Source organism: Sycon ciliatum, chromosome 1 (genome assembly GCF_964019385.1).
Source record: "Sycon ciliatum chromosome 1, ocSycCili1.1, whole genome shotgun sequence".
Classification (NCBI taxonomy): Eukaryota; Metazoa; Porifera; class Calcarea; order Leucosolenida; family Sycettidae; genus Sycon; species Sycon ciliatum.
Window position 1 is genome coordinate 69243917 of NC_088643.1, and position 23412 is coordinate 69267328.

The 23412-nt window shown below is 48.3% G+C and overlaps 2 protein-coding genes across 2 annotated transcripts in view; one reads left to right on the forward strand and one right to left on the reverse strand.

Annotated features, from left to right (window-relative positions):
* Positions 1 to 165: 165 nt before the first annotated feature.
* On the forward strand, positions 166 to 636 carry LOC135806594 (dynein light chain Tctex-type 5-like). The gene has a single exon (XM_065320800.1). The coding sequence runs from the start codon at positions 166 to 168 to the stop codon at positions 634 to 636; it is 471 nt and encodes a 156-aa protein (XP_065176872.1).
* Positions 637 to 1881: 1245 nt separating this feature from the next.
* The window catches only part of LOC135805123 (pyridine nucleotide-disulfide oxidoreductase domain-containing protein 1-like), a 35564-nt gene continuing 14033 nt past the window's right edge, over positions 1882 to 23412 (reverse strand). The window contains exons 9-16 of the mRNA XM_065319124.1: positions 18459 to 18567; positions 17886 to 18001; positions 17434 to 17556; positions 17114 to 17177; positions 11088 to 11158; positions 10702 to 10774; positions 4022 to 4098; positions 1882 to 3277 (exon numbers count right to left, since the gene is read on the reverse strand). Coding sequence (XP_065175196.1) covers positions 3179 to 3277; positions 4022 to 4098; positions 10702 to 10774; positions 11088 to 11158; positions 17114 to 17177; positions 17434 to 17556; positions 17886 to 18001; positions 18459 to 18567 — 732 coding nt within the window. The 3' untranslated portion in view covers positions 1882 to 3178. The remainder of the gene's footprint in view (positions 3278 to 4021; positions 4099 to 10701; positions 10775 to 11087; positions 11159 to 17113; positions 17178 to 17433; positions 17557 to 17885; positions 18002 to 18458; positions 18568 to 23412) is intronic.

Consider the following 23412-nt stretch of genomic DNA (forward strand, 5'->3'; position numbering starts at 1 on the left):
CTCTACCAAGCTGACTAGCTAACTGACGCAGTTTTCCTTAGCATGGATCGGCCACAAGGGAAAGGCGCTGCGCATCCCAAGCAAGGAAGACCTTCTGTAAGGAGTCCTGCGAGGGGCAGTGCAATCCCTTCACCAGGCAGGAAGGCCCCATCACCATCCAACAGTATGCGGAAATCACCACGGAAGCAGAAAAACAACGCAGTTGGAGTCGGTGGAGAGGACGGTGAAGATCGGTATATCGTCGAGATCATGGAATATTCATCAGAGGAGGAAGAATCAGACGAGATGCCTCTAACACAGCCTGAAGTTCACTTTCCAATCACCAAGGTGGAAAAGGAACTGAGCCAGATTTTGCAAGGCGGCATGGATAAACTGACCATGTATGAGCCGGAGGAAGTGAGTGACATGTGCCAACAGCTTGCGAACGATGCGCGTGACCTTGCGAAGCGGAGCGGGGCCAGCGAGCGCTACCGCTACGTTGCCCAGGCCAAGATCGGTGCAATCAACGGCGGTGGCATGTTGGTTGGCACAAAGTGTCTGTGGGATGTGGAAACGGACACGTTTGTGCATGCCTCGTACAGGAACCGACACGACCTGTTCGGCGTGTTGGTTATACATGCACTGTACAAAGATTAGAGTGATTTTGCGATGGTGCATTCCTCATGAACAGGACTGGTTATGTGGCAGTACAGTATAACAGTGACATGTTGCAAGTAATGAAAAGTACAGGCTGATGGATTGCAGAGAGGCGAGGTCAACCCTTCCTGAATGATATCCATGGAACCATTACCAATGATACGGCGCAACGATCACCCCATGCGACACGCAAGCTGAATGATGGGATCCAGATCGACTGTCGATATCACAAGGATCGAGCAAAAACGATTATGACAAGTGTGACAATCCACTGCAAGGTGGCATTACACCACACAATACAACAGTTGAGTAAATAATTGTGTTCTTAAATTGCTAATACTACCATACTTGACAATAGCACTGCCTGTACTACAACACTGCTGTCCAACAATATCACTGATCTGTACTTTGCCAAAGTTAGTTTTACCTGACTCCAAACTATATTGTTATAACGTCCGTGTTCTTTTCCCCTATATGCTGAATATCTGGTAGAACAGAAGGAGCTGAGCTCGGTTTGACAGAGCACATGCACGTTCACTTATCAATGTACTTAGATACTAATATTGTCTGTCGCACATGAAAATGCTGCACATGTTCCAAGGATATCATTGCAGCAAACAATGCTTTCTAGTGTTCACGAGGTATTTGTCGAGCTGCAAACGGAGCATATGTGAAATTTGGTATGTGATGTTTCGGCCTGAATAGTACTGCATAAGTGGTGTTCTTCAGACACAATCTTCCTCAGCCTACTCAACCTCAACTGACGAGGGGTGAATTCCCTGAAGCACTGTGCATTGAGCAGGGAGTGGTGCTTGTTTGCAGGTTTGCTGAGTCAAAGATTCGTTGGACTTCTCGGGTGCTCTGGGCGGCAGTCGCGAGTCAGTCAAAGGCCAAGTCCAGGTGGCAGGAAAAGCGCGAGCTCAAAACTTTTGGACCGACCAACTTTCTTACTATGTCAATGTGTAATCATATTCAAGACTAAAATAATTGTAATACCAAAAGTCCAAAATAGAGCACAAGAGTCGAGATGGATATCCCGGAGAAGGTACAGTACAGTCGGGCACCTGAGAAAGCATTGAAAATGCTAGGCGAGATGCCTGGAATTTCATACAGTACACTCTTGCTTTGTTCCTGGCAAGTACAACAGAAGTTTCAGCATACATACGTACATGTATGCATTGAAAATCAATAGTTTAGAAAGACTGAGAACACCAGCAATTTGCATCGCATGGCCCCATTCCATGCTTCAAGAAGCAGCTCAGCATGCAATTCTTTATTCAAGAAACATCAGACTCTCTATCTGAGAAACACAAGGATATGTGTGAACTCCAACCTTATGTTTTCAGATGGAATGTATAAAAAGGTCCTAGAACTGGGTAGAGAAAGACTAGAATTCCTTGACGGTCCGTAAAGGCTAAGACATGGACCAGCCAGTCAAAAGTATAACATTAAAAAAAGTGAATAAAATCTTAGTTCATATTGCATCAGTTTCGTTCTCACACGCCATAGCTGGTCACAATAGCCCACATAATACGTATTGTAGCCACTTGCCACCCTAATTGTGAAATAAATAAATGCAAAAATCAGTCTTTCTGAGTGCTGCACATGGCAAACACAGACTTGGATCATGGCTGACTCTGTCTTCAAGATGATTCAGATTGAGCAGTCGCGAACAACCAGTAGAAAACACCCACCATGAGTTACTCAGACCCCAACTTGACGGCTCTAGTTGACAAGGACTGCTCCATGTAACCATCTAATCCACAGGAAGCGATCACACTTATACACAGGCTGAATTCAGTCCCGTTATACGTGAAGTTGATTTTGAAGAGGACATACATGTACCCTAAGAGCCCCTTTCAGCTGGAAAAGTAATGGCTACAGAATACAGCATGTGCACACTGGTCCATGCTAGAGCATGGTACTGCAACAATGTACACTTTTGCAAGACAGGCGGTGGAGGCAAGTGGTAAGTATGTCAAGTTGGCACGCCAGAACGCGGGCAGGACACAGATCAGGGAAGGTGGCTATCACAATACCTTCAAAAGAGAATGTCCGCCCTGCCATCATCAGGTCCAACAACCACTTCTTCATCTCATCGGCACCTTGCGATACTCTCCGTCCATGCCACCAACGACAAATGCTGCTGAACTGATAACGATGCGTGGAGGAAAGACGGGGTTCAGATGTTGCCATTGGGCAAGAGACACGGTCTTTGCATGTCTACTTGTTAACCCCGTGTGAAGTTCAAGCTCTTCCCTGATTCAAACCTTGGCTTCACTAGCTGCTCTGTAGCCTGCACACAGGCCGATAGTCAGGCATACAACGTGTGGGTATGGGCTGGAACCACTTTCATGATACTGATACTGGCAGCATCCTGTATTCACAGTGCATACCCCAGCTGCAGCAACCGATGCCGTTGGATTGCTAGTCGTATAGCCTTGAGGAGAGTCGTCGTGTCGCATCGAATGAACTCAGTCAAACTGGTCTTGACTCTCCCAACCCCAACCAAAGAAATCCGTAGTCTTCAATACCCCCAACATCAGTCAAAATAATCCTCAATGTCAACACCAGGGTCCAGCAGTGACTCCCCGTATGCACTCAAGTCCATCTGGTTGAGAATAAGATTTTCAAACGTTTCCTAGGCACAGAATACAAACAGAATCATACAGTGGACTCCTGGTATCACCAACACAGAATACAAACAGAATCATGCAGTGGACTCCTGGTATCACCAACACAGAATACAAAACAGAATCATACAGTGGACTCCTGGTATCACCAACACCAATGTGCCGGAGAATTAGTTCTTTGTAGACAAATTTCTTTGTGACAGAAATGCTCAGAAATGAACTCACACGGTACAAACACAACGTGATACCCGACATGTGGTCTGTGATTGCATAAGTGCACTTGGTTTTCATGATCCCCTGCAACATAAAGTTCGTTATAAACGAGAGCAGCACGCCACAACAGTTAACGGTGTACAGGTTCATACAGGGACATGGACAATGGTTTGCCATGATACAGCAATATTTGCTACACACAAGTTCATAAGAAGTGGAGTCGACTGTAGGCTATTCACCAGCTCTAGCATGTGTGCACTGTGCACGTGCACTGTCCGCAGTGAAGGAACTTGAACTTGTTTCGGTCCCACCAGTTGTAGCACACACACACACACACACACACACACACACACACACACACACACACACACACACACACACACACACACACACACACACACACACACACACGCACACCCACCCACCCGCACCCACGCACACACGTACACACACACACACACACACACGCACACACACCAGTGTCAACTTTGTTCTGGAGACACATTGCAGCTGCACGTGTGCAAACGCTACATACTTACTTCCAAGTCCGTCTCGCCGATCAAGACCGCGCCTTGCATGCGACCGCCGTGCAATACTGCCTTGACATATTCAACGCCTACAGCACAGGACAACAACATCACAGAAGTGCAGTGTTCAATGCTGCAATAGGGCTGCAGGTAACCATGGCAATCATGGCGGCAGGCTAGTGCCGGAAAGATATAAGTAAGGTGCCACTAATACCAGGCAAAGGCTACGTGTACGACACGAACTAAATACAAAGTCACTGAAAGTCCCTCGAAAAATAACATTGCACCTCGTTGATAGTCTCATACTTTTGAAGTAGTCAAATCAAATCCTGACTTGGAAAATGGATGGCAATAGAAGAACTTGTGTCATGGTCCAGTGGACTAAATGCTATGTGCCGTACATGTATAAGCATTTAGGCATAGCAGCCTTGAACAGGCTGTGTCACACAAATTTACATGATGCTGGGCCACAGTAATGCCGTTTTACATGCCTTTGCTTCACAAAACACCCTCCATGAGTGCAAGGAAATCCATGTGTGATCGTTCACATAATATTATTCGGTCACTTGTGTTGCGGTGAAAAACACCATGACCGTCAACAAGTCTGGCATTCACCGGCTGGTGTAGCTCGACGGAATGTGTACAATCACGTGAAAATTACTTTGCCTGAGGATCGCACTAGCATGAAACTTTCAAGTTGCAAGAAAAAAACCTCGTTCTGCCCTCTTGGTAAGGAAGCTCTGCCCATTGTGGTGTTGAGCCCTCTGGGTGGACAGAGGAATATTTCCATTGGGGCCTTCATCCACTCAATCTCAATGTGGGGTCTACAGTCGAGTAGATGGAATAGCATTATGCATATAGCATCGTTCGGGCTTGATTCGAATTCCACCCTTACAATGTTATGTTTCATTGCTACCAGGTTCGGCCACATTTCTCTGTGCTGCCCCAATGAGTCCACAACGGATGAGACAGTCCTGTCCACGGAACATTCCCGTGTGGGAGGTGCATGTGTTGTTTAGTACACCGACTTTCAGCTTGAGCAATCCAACAAGGTATGCTCAGGCCTGGGTGGTCTTTCATTTAGTTTTAGTTTAGATTAAGAGAAATTTTCAGAGCTAAAGTGAATCTGATTTTGAAAGTTTTATTGACATTCATGATTGCTACCAGGCTGTGCCGAGCTAATAAGTTCACAAAGACAACACAGTGCTGTAGTCTCTTCAGATTCTGATGGCTTTGGAATTGCTGTATACGCCATTCACAATTCGTTTTCTCCTTGTTCTGAGTACGGGTGCAATCCTTGGAGCTCCGCCTCAAACCGTCATTGGGTGCGTAATTAGAAGCACGATGTGCGTCAATCATTAGAGGTTGTGCATAACGAAAATTCGTAACTTAGACGTAGTCTGGGCACGAGTAACGAAAAAGGAAAGGAACTTTCGCGAGGCCGATCGCGAAACTTGAAGATCTTACGTTTTGAACTTTCGCTTCGTTCTCGCAAGCTTCTGTATACATGTACATGTAGCTGTGTTGATGCACGTGGTGTCAAGATTTTTTCGCCATGGCCTTTTCAAGTCGTTCTGCGAGTTCTTCCTACTCGGCATCCTGTGGAGCTGATGGTTCTCTTTCCCGCTCTCTCAGCGATCCTCTGTCACCTGGACAGCGCTCGGCTAGTTCTGTCAGTTCTGTCAGATCTGGAAGTCCTGTCAGTGCTCGCTACGCCCTGTGACAAATTATTCTGCTGAATCCCCGCAGCAGAATTCTGCCACTTCGGCGTCTTCGTCTTCCCCTGTGACGTCTCAGCGAAGGACATTTGATCTCGCGATGGACCTGGCCCTTCTCAGGCAGCTTCGTTCTCACGACCAACCGTTTCGACGAGGGTCTCCAGCCATGGAGATCGTTGCCTGTGAGCTGGAAAATTTGAGCCCAACTCAGTTCGGTGGTGTGCCTACACGTGGGCCATGGACCGGAGTACACACTTGATTCCAAAAAAATGTTCACCACGCGCGCAAACAGCGGAAAAAGTACTCGAAAGGGTCACCATGGTCACACTACGTTTTTCGTTGAGCACAACAGATTTTCTTTACGAATTTTCGTCACTTCCAGATGGCTCAGATTCCGAAAGATCTTTACGAATTTTCGTTATGCACAACCTCTCTATTGTAGCAACATGACCACAAATGAAGGTATCAACCTGGTGCTTCTGACGTTCGAAAGTCTGGAAAACCTTGCCACCTGGAGTGGAATACAGAAAGCTGACTCTCTTTCCGGGCCCGACTTTGTAGCAGCACTCAGCAAGGAAGGGATTGGTTCCAAACCCGTTACAGGAGGCATGCTTGCTAGCTTAGGTAAGATTAACTCAAATTCAGCTGCATTGTCCTCATGGAACTCGCTACGGAATTGTTGGCCATTAATGGGCAGAGATGAAGTCTCGTCGCGAAGTGATATTAAAGTCGAATCCGATCAGCTGAGCAGGCGTCCTTGTTCGTCGCAGGACTTACGCAGCCGTGCGCAAGGAGAAAATAGTCACTAGTGCTATGGAAGGCGCATTAGAGCAGGCATCCTCTCCTGGCAGCGACAAGCCGAAAGAGGACAGCATATACCTGGACCAAGAAAGCTGATATCAGAACTGCCTCGTTAGAACGAATCGTCAGCAGCAGGTGGCTTCCAGCAGCGAAGAAAAGTATTGACGACGATGTTCGCGATTTAAACTATTGCACAAATGGACTCATGCTGGAGTTGGTGAAATTTCAACAGGCTCAAAAATTCAGTGAGGATGTTTTGCATATGATAGTTTTTTCATTTCTTATCGCAAGAATTAGATGCACCACGTGTGTCTGCGAAGACCTTGAGTAGCCGCCTTCATCGAGTTAAGGACAATAAAACAAGAATTCAATAATCTGAAAAACGTTCACCAGGGTCCGTGGCAGCATTTCTGTCTGCTCAATTCTTGCTGCATGGTGTCCCCACCACCGCCACCAGTGCAACAAGTCCTACCGGTGCCATCTCCAGCTCCAGAGCATCTGCAAGATCCAGCTCAGAGTCAGATGTCCGCAGCAGTGACCCTGTTTTCCTGAAAAACGTCGAGCTTGAACAGGATGTTTCTGACCTGAGCTTAAAAGTGGATGATTTGGAAGCGCAGCTAAAAGATTACCGAGGTCAGGTTCGCAATGCTCGTAAGAAGATTGGTTGAAGAGAGAGACATTCACAAGACTTGGAGGAAGAGCTTGAAAGTGTGACAGCAGCATCAAAGGAAAGTCGACAGACTCTGCAAAACCGGCTTCGGCAGAGACAGTTTCAGCGGAAAAGCAAATCTGATGTGTCTGTCAGTGATCTTAAGATGAAGTTGATGAAGTGTCTTCTCGCTTGACAGCTTCACGCAAAGAAAATGCTGCCCTCCGGAAAGAACTTACCTCTCTTCAAGCAGACGCCATCGATAGGAGCGGTACCATCCAGTTTGAGACCATAGCTGATGGAAAGTACTTGCCCGCAGTGCGTCAGTGCTGTCTCACGCTGCTGTCGAGCAATGTTGGCATCTTTTATATGCCATAGCAACAATGTGTTCTGGCACCTAATTTACTTTACCTTCATTTTACCTCAAAGCGTCATCTTGCGCCTACTTGGAGCCAGTTCTGCATGGTTGCTATGCTGTTGTTATGCTGCTGCTATGGAGTTGCCATGGTGCCAACACCCGTTGTCGTCGGCTGAGTCGCCAGACTAATGAAGAGTGCCTAGCCATGTTTGTTTCTGCATTCATTTGATTATTTTCACCTGATTCACATGTGTGGTGTTTTGTAACTATGGACACTGATACAAGTGCCGACATGGTGCTGGTGTCATCGAAATACTGAAATTGCCGTTACAGTCAGACCTCGCTTATCCGGTCCTTGTTTATCCGGATCCCTCGCCATCCGGAAGAAAATCGTTGGTTACTGATTTCCAGCATATGCCATGCACACACACAGTATGCGTGTCTGATTATCCGGTTCCCTCGCCTATCCGGATTTATTTCTGGAAAACGGATGTGTGCGGTTATGCGAGGTCGGACTGTATATATTGCTCCAACTTTGGGTGGCTATATCTCTGTGCCAGGTTGTTCTTTTTGCTTTAAATTTTCTGTGGAGTCTTCCTATACCTATTTGAATCAGATACAAGAAAGAAATATGAACATTTCTGGTTTCGAAAAAATCGCCTAAAGTGCCTACTACAGTCCATTTCAAAACTATAGACGCGTACCTAGGCAAAAACCGTTATGCCAGCATCTATACCACATAAAATCTGTGATCACTTTGTGCATAAAATTTTCCAAATTGGGCGTCTGTTATCCAATTGTTTAGAAACTATAAGAGAGTAATTGGGGAGCGATCCTGAGCAATATTCCGAAAACTATTCTCAAAAAGTTCCAGCCAGATTTGAAATATTTCAAAAACCCTACGCGTCTATAGTTTTGAAATGGACTGTAGTACAAGAAGTAATGACATACTTCCCAAGGCCAGCATGCCTGGTCAAGCATCTATGATACGCTACTTCAGGTTTCATGTTATTTCGGTGTGATCGACCGTGCAAGATCGAAAGTTCTTGTGCAAGGAGCCAACGGTGTCAGATTAGAGGAGGAATCGTCATTTACAGCAGATGTCACAGTCATGACATTTCTGCAAAGCAAGTATACTTGTCCGTAGAGCTGAGGTGATTCGGCGATGTTCTACAGCAAAGTTGACTGGGGGAGCATTCTTTCTCGGCTGTATGTATCGTTCGCCTTCAGCTGATGCTCAATCAATTTTGGCGCTGTGTTCGAGAGCTCGTCCACCACATCCAGGGAGAGGATAGTATCTTGTTAGACGACCTGAATATTTCTTTATTCCATACCACGAGGCCAATGTAGAGACAATGGATGAAGATTGAAACTCGGCAGCGAGAATTCGGGACGATTCAGAATGGCTGTGACGCACTACATGTATATTCAGGCGGGTGTCAAACCACGGCGCAGTATCAAGAGTGAACGTCCCATGGGCTTCTCGAACGATATTTTGTGATGTTCGCAGATGACAAGACAGTCTACTCTAATGATCCGTCGAAGGCGCGTTCCGAAGCCAAGTTGTCATCGGCCCTGGAGATACTAAACAACCACCTTGGCTCCCTTGGCATGCAGATTAATACCGACAAAACCGTTGTCATGCAAATCCATCCCAAATGTGCCACAGGGAGTCAGCAACAAGTCAGCAACAACAACAAAGGCAACAACTGCAAATCACCTTGTCAAGTGTGATGCTAGAGGAAGTGGAAAGCACCAGATGCCTAGGAGTCGTTGTTGACAATAAGCTGTCCTTTGACCAACACATTAACAATGTCGTCCGGAAAGCCTCACGGAAGATCGGTGTACTGCGCCGATCTATCCGCCAGATGAACCTGTTTGCCCGCCGTACTTTCGTTGTCGGTGTTATTCAGCCTGATCTAGAGTATGCTCTCCCTGTATACCTTTCGTTTATATCCGTTAAAAATAGAAACAAGCTAGCCTCACTCCACCGGCGCGCTGTACGAGTTGCTTGTGGCGCATCACCCCAAGCTAATATCGCGCCACTTCTTCGCCACTTCAATGTTTCCTCTTTCCAATATCGATCAGTATTTTTGTTCCTTGTATTCATTTTCCACTGTTACTGTATTAAGCCGGCTGTTTGCTTGCAGTCCCTCTTTCCCATCTGTACGTCTACCCGAGCTACTCGCGGCTCAACAACTCATAACATGAGTATCAATCGCTATAGATCTATGTCTGGCTTTCTGTCCTTTTCAAGTAAATCGGCTCTTCTTTGGAATTATTTACCAGACGACCTGAAGTCCTGCACTACTACCGCAGATTTCCGCGTCAAATTGGCTATTTGGCTAAGAGACAGCTTAACTCTTAATCATTGTTGTGATTTGCTTTCAAGCAATGTGCATAATCTGTAAATTGTTGTTGTTTTTTTTGGGTTTTTTGGGGTTTTCCCGTTCTCGGGGCCTTCTATTCGGTACTCTTTGTAGTTGTACTTCTGTACTGTTGAGCTATCCGAATTCAAATAAACACTAAAAAAAATAATAATAATAATCCCGTTTGTCTCTTTCCCTCAAACCAGTCAATAATAATAATAATAAAGTATTTCGTGAGAATGTATTTTTCAACACTGCCACTGCATTGCTAAGCTGCAGCAGTATCATGGAAATGAAGAATACGCCTGTGGCGTGATGACGGCGAGGTGCGGTGTGGCGAGTGAATGGACGGAGTGCATGCGCCAGGGGCCTCTCACGTTGCTACTTGCTATGCTGTGCCATCTATAGAAGTCACAGCTGGTTATCAGTATCACGTCTTTACATTATCACCATGAACAACCAGTTTTAGTTTTTCAATGTTTTGCACTTGGTTCTTTTGCTGAGTCCTAATCTTCGCGTGTTAGGCGCGTGCATTATGCTCACCCTTGTCAGCACAAAACGGTGATTATCAATATCTTTGCAATTCTACAACATATACCTCCACTGATGAGAGTTTTGTACTCGAAAACAGCTGTATGAAGGAGTTCAGTACCACCGGATGTGTCGTTTTGCTGGTGGTGTGCTGTGGCAACGTGTCGAGAGGTCGGCTGGAGAGCGCAGTTATGGTGTGGCGGTTGGTGAAACAGCAAGGGCTACGTTTTTAAAAATATGCTGCAGCATGACTGGGTTCTACTCACCCTCCGTACTGCGTACAAGCAGCTCATGATCGTCCGGCAAACCTTGCCCGTTGAACAGCCCCAGCAGTACGACCTGACACCAGCACAAGACAATCATGATGAACACAAGATCAGAATGGAATACTGCCTGGGTCAAGGGGAAGGGGTACCCCTGAGCTGAGCTCAATACCTTTCCAACTGTGTATCGATTGTCACGATAGACTTATTCTTGACGGAGTTACGAAGGTTTGTACACCGATCTATGCACTGCGATGTCCTGTGCAAATCTTATGTCTATAGATGTCATTAGTCGTTTGGCGTACAGCGCACATGACGTCTATAGACGTCATTAGCACGGAAAGGGCATAGTATGAGTAATCCCTATGCTAGAGTATGGCAGCACGCACCTTGTAGCCGAAGAACTTGGTCGCATGCGCAAACAGCTCAAAGGAGAAGTCCATAGCAGCACGTTCTCCACCTGGCAACAATGCAAGCAAGGCAGTGTAAGCAAGGCAGAGTAAGTGTATGTAAGGCATTCAATACGTGAGTGACCTCGAGTAAATTAATTAATGTTGATCTTTCTGCTCTCCCGTCGACACTGCCAGCTACGTGCCAAGGGGTCTCTTGGTCAGGCTGATGTAGTTATAACCAGCCATTTGATGCCCGATGTCTATAACTGCTGTCGTAACAGCGCATGAAGTGTAGCCAATGTTCTGGAGGTTCTGAAAGCTTGGGCACCCAATCTCAATTGCCTCGGAAACGTCTGAAGTATGCCCATATCATGAGTCCATGGATCCACTACGGAATGGTATGTTATGTACATCAATCCTGAAAAACAAGCTCATTGGAGTCGCAACATGGAAACTATGTCCAACAGCCCTATTCATCACCACAGTGACAGACAGTTGGATAACCGCCATGCCCTTTTCTATAAGGACGCACCCATGAATAACTCAGAGGCAGATACTCAGTACTATCACACAGACATACACTGAGTCATCCTCTCTCTCTTTTCAGCTGCATATAACTGTTAAAGGTTAAAACATTTGCTGGGCCAGCACACCATATTGCAATCTGACAATGGCAATCTTGTGGAAAAATTGTACAAATTGATTGGGATTGGAGCTGGAGACAAGCGATGGCAGAGTTCAAAGAAAGAGCACAAGGCGTACTACACAAGTCACAGTGCGTACCATATCCCGGTCTAGTACAGGTGGTCTTCTTTCTCAGTTCACAACGAGAACAAGAATTTACCCCTTGTGCAATGTCAGCAATAAATTCAGTCTAATCAAGCTCTCCCAAGAATAAGAATATTGAACTGCCTGACGTGTGCACAAAGTGGTGCCGAAACCCGGGAACTGAACCGCACCGGAGCTCGAATCGAGCTGTGCGTACCATTCCGATCTTGAGAAAGATTTTTTTGCTGATGTGTCGAATGGTCTCGGATTTTGGAGCTGTCGGATTTGTACTGAGTTCTGGGCCGGATTCTCGTGCTGCGCACCTCAAGCTTCAGCTTGGACAGCACACGCCATGCAGGGAGGCCCTCCGTGTTGCCGGTGCAACGGCAATGGCTCCTGTGTTGGCTGTGTCTGTCTAAAGAGTGGACGTAAATGCCGGAATCGCTGCCCTGCTCAGAAAAACCGATGCCGAAACAATCCTTCTCCAACTGCGCCTCCCGCGCCGCCACCGCCTGCCTTGCGCAGCCCCGTACTCGTAGGAGTTCAAACGGTACGTCACGTTCCCAGATCACCTGGGCCTGGGACACTGTCCCCGCGACTGCCGACCAGAACAGATGCAGGTACGAGTCGTACCATAGTTTCGAACTCCCAACAACTTGCATGGGACCTGCTTGATCGTGCGGAAGACCAAGCTCAACAGGCCAACCAGACAGCCCCTGAACCTGCAGATGTGAGACTCCTGCGCGACCTACATCAGTCGCAGTCTCAACCTGTGAGCAAAATAGTGAACACTACAGACAACCGTTCAGACCAGGAACCGGATGTGGCACTACCAACACTACCTCCATTCGCACAGCTGCAGCGATCTGCCTTCAGCCTGGGCCCCATGGATAGCATGCGTACATCGGCTACCATATCTGCCGCGTACAGCGAATCGGTCCACTTTGCACCCAATACATTTGATGTACCCAGTGGAGCTGTAGGCAAGACCTTTGTCACCCAGCTCAGCCAATACCTGGAATGGTTCGGTCAGGCAGCACCAAGCGAGGGCCAAGCCCTGAAGGTGGCTCTCCTGTATCAGCAGCTTCTCCTGCAGAACCTCTGTGGGGCCCCTAGATTATCCCACTCAAAGTGCCTGCAGAGACGGATAGTCATGGAACAATGGTGAAATTGCAGATCTGCTAAAAGAAAGCCACATCATCCAGGCTCAGCTCAGGAAGCAGCGGGACTCCAGCACAGGCCGAGGTAGCCACAACGAAGGGAAAGTCTTTTCCAACCTTGTCACCAAGGGCAAACTGAGCTCCGCCCTCCGGCTTCTGATGCCAGAGTCCAATGGTGGCCCCTTACACCTCGACACCTGGGTGAATGGCAGGTCGGTGCGCGATGTCCTGAGGGAGAAACACGCTGATGGCGAACCGCTGGATCCTGCCTCACTTATCACGGGAGAACCTCCAGACCCCGCGCATCCCGTCCGATTCGAAGCCCTAAACCGAGGTATCATCCGGAGAGCCACCCTGAACACTTTTGGTGCAGCTGGACCATCGGGCGTTGACGCCAACTCCTGGAGGCGGATGTGCACCTCCTTTGCTGAGGCCTCTGATCGCCTCTGCGATGCGCTTGCCAGCTGCGCACGGAGATTGGCAACATCCTTCGTCGACACGTCACTGGAGGCCTTCACAGCCTGTCGACTTATCCCCCTGGACAAACGGCCAGAAGTGAGGCCAATTGGCATCGGCGAAACTGTCCGCCGGATCATCGGAAAGGCCATTTTGTCCATCATTGGCGACGACATTCGCGAGGCCGCCGGCAGTCTCCAGCTTTGCGCAGGACACGAGAATGGCATCGAGGTCCGTATTCGACAGCCCAGATACGGAAGGTATTCTACTAGCCGACGCTGCAAATGCCTTCAATGGCCTGAACAGGAAGGCCTGCCTCCACAATATCTGACACCTCTGCCCCTCGCTCGCGCCCCTCGTAATCAACACATACTGTCATCAAGCGGCTCTTCACGTCGGCGGAGAGACCATCTTGTCATGCGAAGGGACCACACAAGGGGACCCGGTCGCAATGGCAATGTACGCGTTAGGGATTCTCCCTCTGATCAAGGCAATGGCGCTCCCCAGCGAGGTTCAGGCTTGGTTTGCTGACGACTCGGGCGCTATGATGTGAGCGCTATTCTGCAGTCATCGCTATGCTCCGCTGCCGCCTGTGTTTCGCTCTGCTGCGGGCCAGCCATATGTGTCTGCGCGGTGCTAGGTGTGTGTTCTCATACATCCCCACTTATTCCGCTGAGGTTACTGTTGCCCAGGCTGCTATTCTATCCCATTACTGGCATTAGTTTTTCTTCTCTCTTTGATCATCTTTTACTATCTGCCACGATATACCGTTGCATTTTTTTACCAGACGTGGGCCATCCCCTGATTTCATAGGTGCCAACCATTTTACGTTTTTCATTCACTATAATAAAAGCTGCTGCTCTTTCGCGATTTAAAAAAAAGAAAAAAAGTCTAATACGAGGTGATTTGGCTATTTTTAACATTTGGCATTTTTAACAAATGTATAAAATTTGCTTTTCTTCTGGCTGTTTCTCTGCTCCGGATGGCTGTATCGAAACATGGGTGGTGGCAAATGAGAGCCAGTTTATCGTAGATCAACATTGACCAGAACATATGGTGCATATAATTTAATTCTCCCTGCCACGTCGGTATAACTAGTGGTGGGTGCTTTGCCATTTTGTGCAAAATGTGTAAAGCCCCTAAATGGACGAGGAGGGCAGTGAATTGCTTCCGCAGGGCCTTTGGACGACGTCAGGCCGTCTTGCCATCACTAAAGACAATAATGAAGAACAGTAGGTCACGGAATACAATCTGTGAGAACGAAAACATGGCTGCGATGCTTTGCTACCTATCCAATTCTACCATATTACACAGCCACTAGTTACAAATACAAAAACACGGCTTTCGCAGCATACAATGCAGTTGACAGATTAATTTTCATCCGCTGGCAATCCTTGAAGTGATATCTATCAACTTCAGAACATTGATGACCGAATATCCCAGTTTGTGATGCCATTTTACAAATTTGTTAAAAAATGACACACCAATTATTTGAATCCTGAGAATACTATGAAAGTAGGACATGATTCAGGACCTTTCCAAAGTGGGATCATTCCCATTTTTTGAGACAACGGGCATGAAGGATAGCACTTCCACTTGCAACAATACATTTAGACGTAGCTTGCCTAGAAGTGGCTGAAAAAACGTCATTTTAGGCCTCGGTCACACTACGGCAAGTTTGAAGCTGGACGCAGCGTCAAGCCGCAGCACTTGACGCAGACGCGGGTCACACAGTGTTTGTTTTTTTGCAGCTCATGACTGCCGCGGCCTGACGCATTTGTCTACGTCACAAAATCACCAGGGAAACTCAATGACGACACGGATTCCCACGGAAACCGGCCTTTTGCTTATTATGCCAAAAAATTGTCGGACAAAGTTTTCAAATTTTTCATTGATTTTTGATTGCAAGAAGACGAAAGGTCCACGCGTGCACGATCGTTGTTGTTTCTTTCCGAATTTGAAGCCATTTTCAGTTGTAGTGTCATGGATCAGGCAAGAAAAGTCCGCATCGCAGCTGTGTTTTTCCTGACTTCGTCATACTGGTTGTCCTTTTTGTGGCTCTTGACGACAACACAACACTCACAAGTCAACAGGCTCCAGTTGGCCGATGACCCACTCAAACAACTGGTCCTTTCTCGACATCATTTTCTTCTCAGAAAACGCCTCGCTCTTCCGCCAGGTTCGGAGCAGAGCAGCCTCGGCCTCGTAGGTCCACGGACTCATCTCGAAAAAAGAGGGAACAAAACAAACCTTGAAGAGACGAATATCGAATGACTGCTCAACTCAAGCAACTGTTTTGAAACTAATTTTACTTGAAAGACACTGTTTTTCCGCCAAGCGTCACTCCCATCGGCGGCAACGCAGCCGATTTCCCCACGTCAGACGCAGCAGCGTCTGACGCTCAAACTTCCCGCGTTTGCGTCAGTCGCCATGGAAAAGCTCATAATTCTGACGCTGACGCAGAATTTTTGCCGTAGTGTGACCGAGGCCTAACAACCATGTTAAAAAAAGCCAAATCACCTCGTACAGGTGGAATCCTGATAATTCGCTTCTAATTACGCTTTGCTAACTTCGAATTATCAGCACAAATCCCACACATTTTCTATGCAAGTGGATTTCGCGGGACTTCTAATTAACCGGACATACCCATTTCGAGAATTACCGTAATGTCGCGTATAAAAGCAGGTGCTTATGGCCGTATAAGCCGGGGTTCAAACCCTGCTCCTATTCAAGCTACTGTAAAAGCAGAAATTTTCAGTGGTGTTTTATTTTCGGTCACTTCGGTGCCAACAATTTTTACCGAAAATGAAACGCACCGAAAATTTTCGTAGTACACTTACCTGGAAAGCGGGTTATTACCGAAAATTTCCCTCCACCGAACCGCCGATTTTGGAGAATACCGAAAATATTACACCACCGAAAATTTCTGCTTTTACAGTATGCTTCTATGCGAAACATGCTTCAACGTCAACATCATCAGTCTGCACTGTGCAGTGCATACGGTCACGCATGTACTCGCACATGTACTTTACAGGGAGCGGCTTCTATTCAAACCATGCTTCGTGTTACGGCGCGCTTCAAAAAATTGGCTTCTATTCGAGTTATGCTTCTATACAGGTCATGCTTTTATACGCGACACTACAGTATCTGAAATTGCTATGTGGAAATCGTGCTAGCATTGACGGCAAAACACTGGCGTCACCTCTAAAGCTGCGTTCACAACTGGCGCGTGTACGCGTGAAACCACGCATTTGTGCGTATTTTTGCTGGCTTTTGGGTAGCCATGCGTACAGAAACGCGCCCAAATGGAAATTCCAACATGTTGGAATTTTCAGCGCGTATCAGGCACGTACCAGCGTACATGCCAGTCACTTTGATTGGCGGGGTCAAAAAATAAGTACTCGAAGGCATCACGCCCCCTAACTACGAGACGAATTGCTGTTTTTTGTGAAAGCCTGAGCGCGCGTTTGGCCATGTATGAACCGCAAGTGTACCGCGTCCACGCGCCAGTTGGGAACACAGCTTAAAGAAAACCAGGAAAGTGGGTGGCTTGGCTCAAGATAGTTCGCCTCTTAGACTCTGTACTGTACTGGACTGGACAAAGCTTGCCAGACTGATGACTGATGACTGATGACTTACTTTCTTCTGCCATGCACAAAGCAGCATAGCATCCCATCTGCCTGGCCTGAGTCCATAGCCGCATCTTACAAGGAAAACCACAGGAACATTACACGCGTATATTCTCATCAGCCATAAGTGCAAGCATGCCCACACTCACAGACACATGGAAACAAGTCCCCCGCCCACCACCATACACATTCTGACCTTTTGATGAACCTTGATTCATGCAATGATAGCACCGGCAGATGCAATACTTCCTGTGCTGTGTTAAATCACTGCCCCTCCCCCCCCCCCTCCCCACACACACACACACAAACACACTCAAAAACAAGCCTCACCTGGATCCACTGAGCAGCAGGAGTCCATCCAGCAGAACAGACATCACCGGCAGCATAGACATGCGGAATATTCGTACGCATGCTCGAGTCAACAACCAGGCCTCCATCCTCAGCAACTTTGAACTAGACCAATGAAGGAAGAGAAGAATGAAGAGGACAGAAATGATAACCAGGTGGACTCCAGAAGGTTCTCTGATATGAAAGAGATCACAAGGTTCTCTGATACGAAAGAGATCACAAAATCAGAAGGAATGCTGGAAGTGGCATTGGGTGACTGGGACCATGAGATATCAAGTGCACTGTGCCAGATTTCTTGTCAATGCTTCTGCTGCAATGTGTCTCGTAGCTTTTCCCTGCGCCGTCAACGTTATATTGGTGAGTGGTGAATAGAACGGCTCCAGGGCCAGAAAGAAACACAAGTTGCAGGCACTCCTGCTGCCTTTGCATCTTACCTCGGCACAGTCGGTGAACGGCTTGACCTGTGGCAGCACCCCGGTCGCCGATACAACAAAGTCGCAGCCGTACAGCTGGCCATTGGTGAGGCGCACAAACACCGGCCAGTCATTTACTGCAGCGGGCACACCATATACACGTACATGGCATCAGTGTCTCTATGCTGCGCTGATGAGCCCACAAAGGACGAAACAGCTCTGTCCGCAGATTGTGTACATGGCATTGTAAATACATCTGAAGATCTTGTAATCTACATGTGCACGGCCATACTGGAACAAATGCAAAAACCAAAATCACTCCATCCGAATAATTTCTACCAAATACACAGGCATGTACAAGACGTACCGTATTTCCAGAGTCAGAACTGCACATTTTTCATGATAAAGCCAACCAAAATTGCCTCTGCGACTGTTAACACTCCTGGTAATAATAGTATCAGTAGCGTCAGCGCTGCTGGTACTAATAGCACCATTCGCTCTACTTCTCTTCACTCTTCCTGAGCGTTCCTTGCTGCTCCATCACCGCACAGTGTAGAGTGTAGAGCGTCATGATCACAAACAACTGTTGCTCACCTTTCATGCCGGTGGAGACAGTCGATTGGCTATGTTCCTTCACATACAGCTCAGGGTTCGGCTCGAGAATCTCATCAACTTCACAGGAGTACACAACGTCGACTACACCCTGAGCAACAAATCCAAGAACGGCATGAACACGCCAACAGAGCAGAGAGCTTGTTCACTCAAGTCCGAGTATGGCAAGTGGAAAGTCCACACAACTTGTCAGATGAGTGGATAGTATCAACTCATTGTACATGTTCACCACTGTTTCTTCTTTACGTTTGGCTCACATACCACCGAAACATGCTGTTACCGAGGCTCTGAACCAGGGAGTACTACCGGGTTTTTTTTAGTACTCCCTGCAGAACCACTTTCCTGGTGGCGTCTGCCAATAGGAACCAATGAAGTGTGTTCTGATACTGTACATGTAAGTTACATGTATGTGAAATCAAGCATGGTAATGGGTGAGAGAGTCGACCACCGCCAGCCCCACTGCCAATCCAGCACAACTATGTGTACATTGAAATCTGGAGATGTGAACTGAGCACGCCGGTGGCTGTGGGTGATGAACTGCAGCCAGACACACCACATACCGTACTTTCCAGAGTATAAGCCACATCCCCCCCCCCCCCTTTTTCGCCGCGAAATACAGACATCTACCCTATTTGGGCCAGTGCATGCAATACCGTGTCTAAGGGCAAATTTTTGGAATTTTTTTCTTTCTTAAAAACCAATCACTGGGGTCTAGAGAACAACTCTGTGGAAGATGAAGCTGGATATCACATTTAAAAGTACATAGAGACCATGATTTCTATGGCATTGTCCAACATGGAATATGCCTTGTATAATGCATTATCTACAGCGTCGCTGAAAGCAGCAACAGTTTTGCGTATAAGCCTTCAGTATTGGCCAAGACATTCAATGAAGGCTGCCTTGTTATCCAGACAAAACCGGGCAACATTGTCCAGCAAATTCTTGCAGCGTTGACCTAACAAGAACTCGCGTTCCTTTTGTGCAAAGACAACATGGTCACGGTGTGGTTCCGTTGCAGACTTCTTTTCATCCTCTGCACGAGGAGAACAAATATCGTCCCGGAGCAGCGCACACTTGTTGAACACATCCATCCGTTGCGTCATGAACTCGATGGACTTGCACTTCTTAGTCCACAGATACAAACAAAATATGGTAACCCAGGGTTTGCGCTTCACCAGACTGCTCGACATGTTCCGAAAGGACAAACTTGTAGGCGACGGATGAAGGTAAGTTTCATGGGAGATTCCTCACCTCTCCCTCTTGGTGCAACAGACAAAGGGAGACCGAACACTAAGCTGTAGTTCAGCCTGTTCAGAATAAACTGCTGCGCTCTGTCTCCCACTTCTGCAGTAAATTTATTCCAAGGCACATTGCCAGCTTTCCATGTGCACCAGGGTCACAGCTAATGTTCTCCTTGTCCACTTGCAGACAGTCATATTCTGCCAACCACATGGAGCTGCATAAATGCGGTTCGACACACGATTTGTCCCATCACAGTGTATCCAAACGTGATGCGCGTCCTTTCCGTTGCGGAAGCTGTCGACTGATGCACGACAATCGACAGGATCGTCACGCGTGCAGCGCAGCCAGCGCACAAATATAAAAAATGCCGAGGTCCTTCGATTTCATCGCCGAGATTTACTCGTCGTAATGGAGGATTGCGCTCGACGTGAAGCTGCTGAAATGGTAGTTCCGAACGCAGCCACAGCCTTCAAGAATCAGTCACTCCACAGCGGCAATGCTCTGAAGCGCGTCCTGCTCATCGTCGCTTGCAGAGGCCACAGAATCTCCGCCTGATTCATCCGCTCTCGACTCGCCTTCAACCTCAACACAGGAGTCTTTCACTCCCGGACGCTTAGCTGGGGCTTCGTCAGAGTCACTGTGAGCACAAGGCCGTCACAGCCGGGGCGGCTTGGGCGGCTGAGGCCGCCCCACTTTTTCGGCCGTTTTTTTTTTTTTTTTTTTGAAGCACATTACAACGAAGCACATTGATCGCAGCTTAGCGCAAACGTGACAAATCCTTGTCCCCGATCGTGGTTTGTTGCAGAAAAGTCTTTCATTGCAGCTACACTGAAATGGCACCAAATGCCTGGAAATGCTTGCAATTGGCTTCAATTTTTGAATTTTTTTCCCGGGGGAGGGTAATGTTCGTCCCCGATCGTAGCGTCTTCTTCGTTTCTTGCAAAATCAAAAAGACTTTCATTGTAGTTACCGTACACTGAAATGGCACCAAATACCCGGAAATGCTTGCAATTAGCTTCAATTTTTGAAATTTTTTCCCGGGGGAGGACCCCCCGACCCCCCTTCCATGGCCGCCCCATCTCCAAAGTCGGTGCGACGGGCCTGGAGCAGAACAGCTGCTAGTTGCCGACTGCTCCGATTCACGACTCGCCAAATAAATTGTCGTCTTCCTCCTCGATAATAAACCTTGCCGATCTCTTCGGACGCGCCGACGATAATCACGTGAGCGGTACAGCTCAACCGGCGTGCTGCTCGGCGTCTGCCACGAGTGTGTCTACTCAGAGGCCATTCCTCAAGTGCTAATTCCAACTCCTCCTGCGCCGCCGCGCCACGTCCATGATGATCGCTTGTCGGTCGCTTCTCTTGTCGTCTTGAGATCGAGTAGACAAGATCCGCGGTCGAGCCACAAAAAAATAACTCTTCTTTCCAAGCGATTTTCTCAAAATTCTGAAAGAAATCGGTTTCCCCCGAAGACACGTTTTCGCATGCACTGGCCCATTTATCATCGTTAATTTGATCGTCGGAGTATAAGCCGCACCCCCCCCCCCCCCCCGTTTTGGGTGAATTTTGAGTGTTCAGAGTGCGGGTTATACTCCAGAAAATACGGTAGGTACCACCACATGATGGCGATGTTCAATCATAAAACAATCGCACTCGTGTATACACTATACACTGTACTACACTGTACTACACTGTACTACACTGTACTACACTGCTGGTGGCAAGCTAACGCCTGTTCGCCAATGGTGGGACAATCTCGTCAGCCACGGTCCCGGGTATGGCTACCACTGCAATGCCCAGAAGTCACTCCTCCTGGTCAAGCCCTCCAGGTACGCAGCTGCTATCGAGATGTTCGAGGGGACCGGTGTGCAGGTCACGTGTGATGGTTGCCGCCACCTTGGTGCACCTTTGGGCACGGATGAGTTTATAGAACAATTTGTCCAGTCCAAGGTCGCCACCTGGTGTGAGGAAGTTGCGCAGCTCATGACCATCGCTGCATCGCAGCCACAGGCCGCCTACTCCGCCTTCACACAGGGCCTGCAAAACAAGTGGTCCTTCCTCTGCCGGACCTCCTCCATCCCGCCGTCCCTGCTTGAACCGCTGGAACACGCAATCAGCGGTCGGCTCATCCCGGCCATCACGGGTCAGGCTCCACCTGGGACAACTGTTCGCTCCCTACTCTCTCTGCCTTGCCGGCTTGGGGGACTGGGTATGGCAGACCCTTGTTCAGTGGCTGAACAGTACACCTCATCCCGAAGGATCACGGCTAGCCTCGTGTCTCGCCTGCTGGAGCAGGAGTCGGCTCTTGGCGACTCTCTGACTCAGCTCCGGACGGTCAAGGCGACGGTTTGGGCCGAGAAGCGGAGCGCGTTCAAGTCTATGGCTGACGCTCTTCGCTCGGATCACCGGGAGCTGGCCCCTGTTCTCGCCCTGGCCTCAGAAAAGGGTGCATCCAGCTGGCTGACCTGCCGCCACCTCAGCCGCCATGGTTTCACACTCAGCAAGGGAGATTTCCGGGATGGCCTGTGCCTCCGGTACGGCTGGACACCTCCTCGGCTCCCAAGCCTCTGCGTGTGCAGTAAGCCGCTGAATGTGAGTCACGCCCTGTCGTGCCCGTTTGGTGGCTTCCCGACGCTGCGACATAACGAGGTGAGGGACATCACCGCCAGAGCTCTAAGGCAGGTCGCTCACAACGTGACAGTGGAACCCCACCTCCAGCCCGTCACCGGAGAGGCCTTCCGCCATCGCACAGCTGTCACGGAGGAGCAAGCTCGGCTGGACGTTGCGGCTAGTGGTGTGTGGGGTGGCCGATTCGAGCGCATTTTTACTGATGTACGGGTGTTCGACCCTTTTGCGTCTTCGAATCGTGCCACCTCCCTCGCTGCTAGCTACAGACGCCATGAACAGGAAAAGCGCCGGAAGTACGAAGAGCGAGTACGTGAAGTTGAGCATGCCTCCTTCGTGCCCGTTGTGCTTTCTGCCTCTGGTGGCTATGGCAAGCATGCCAATGCTCTTTTCACGCGGATCGCCTCTCTCCTGGCTGAGAAGAGTAAGGAGCCATACGGGCAGATTATCTCCTTGCTGCGCTGCCGCCTTGGGTTTGCCCTGGTGCTTTGTGGTGCTATGTGCCTGCGTGGCTCAAGGAGCATGTTTGCTCCTGCCGTGCCTGAGTCCCCTGCTGTGCTAGTGGCGGCGGAGGCACGCATCCAGTGAACCTGCACAGTGCAGTGATCCTACTGAGTGACAGACTCTGTAAATACTGTATCTGATGATTCGTTTTATGTGTTGATTCTTCACAAAATGTGTTATTTTGCCCGTACAAGAGGCTCAAAGAGGAAAAAAAAAGAAGAAGAAAAACTACACTGTACTACACTGTACTACAGGTCTACTCTCCATATAACGTAATCTCTGGGACCACGCAAAAATTATGTTATATCGAGAGTTATGTTATGTAGAAAACCGTGTGTAAAATACAAGATGTACCTCAAAATGAAGGGTATTACAAGGCGGGTTTAACCGTGCAAACATATACACACTGTACCACCATCGACATCAGATACCGTCAATGCCGCAGAATATATGCACAATAGGACTAAACTGGCTAGCTACGGCTACAGCTTGATCGTACCGCGCACGTGAATCTACGTTGTATCGAGAGTGTGCACGTCGGGGACCGCGCCACAGGGTGCGTTAT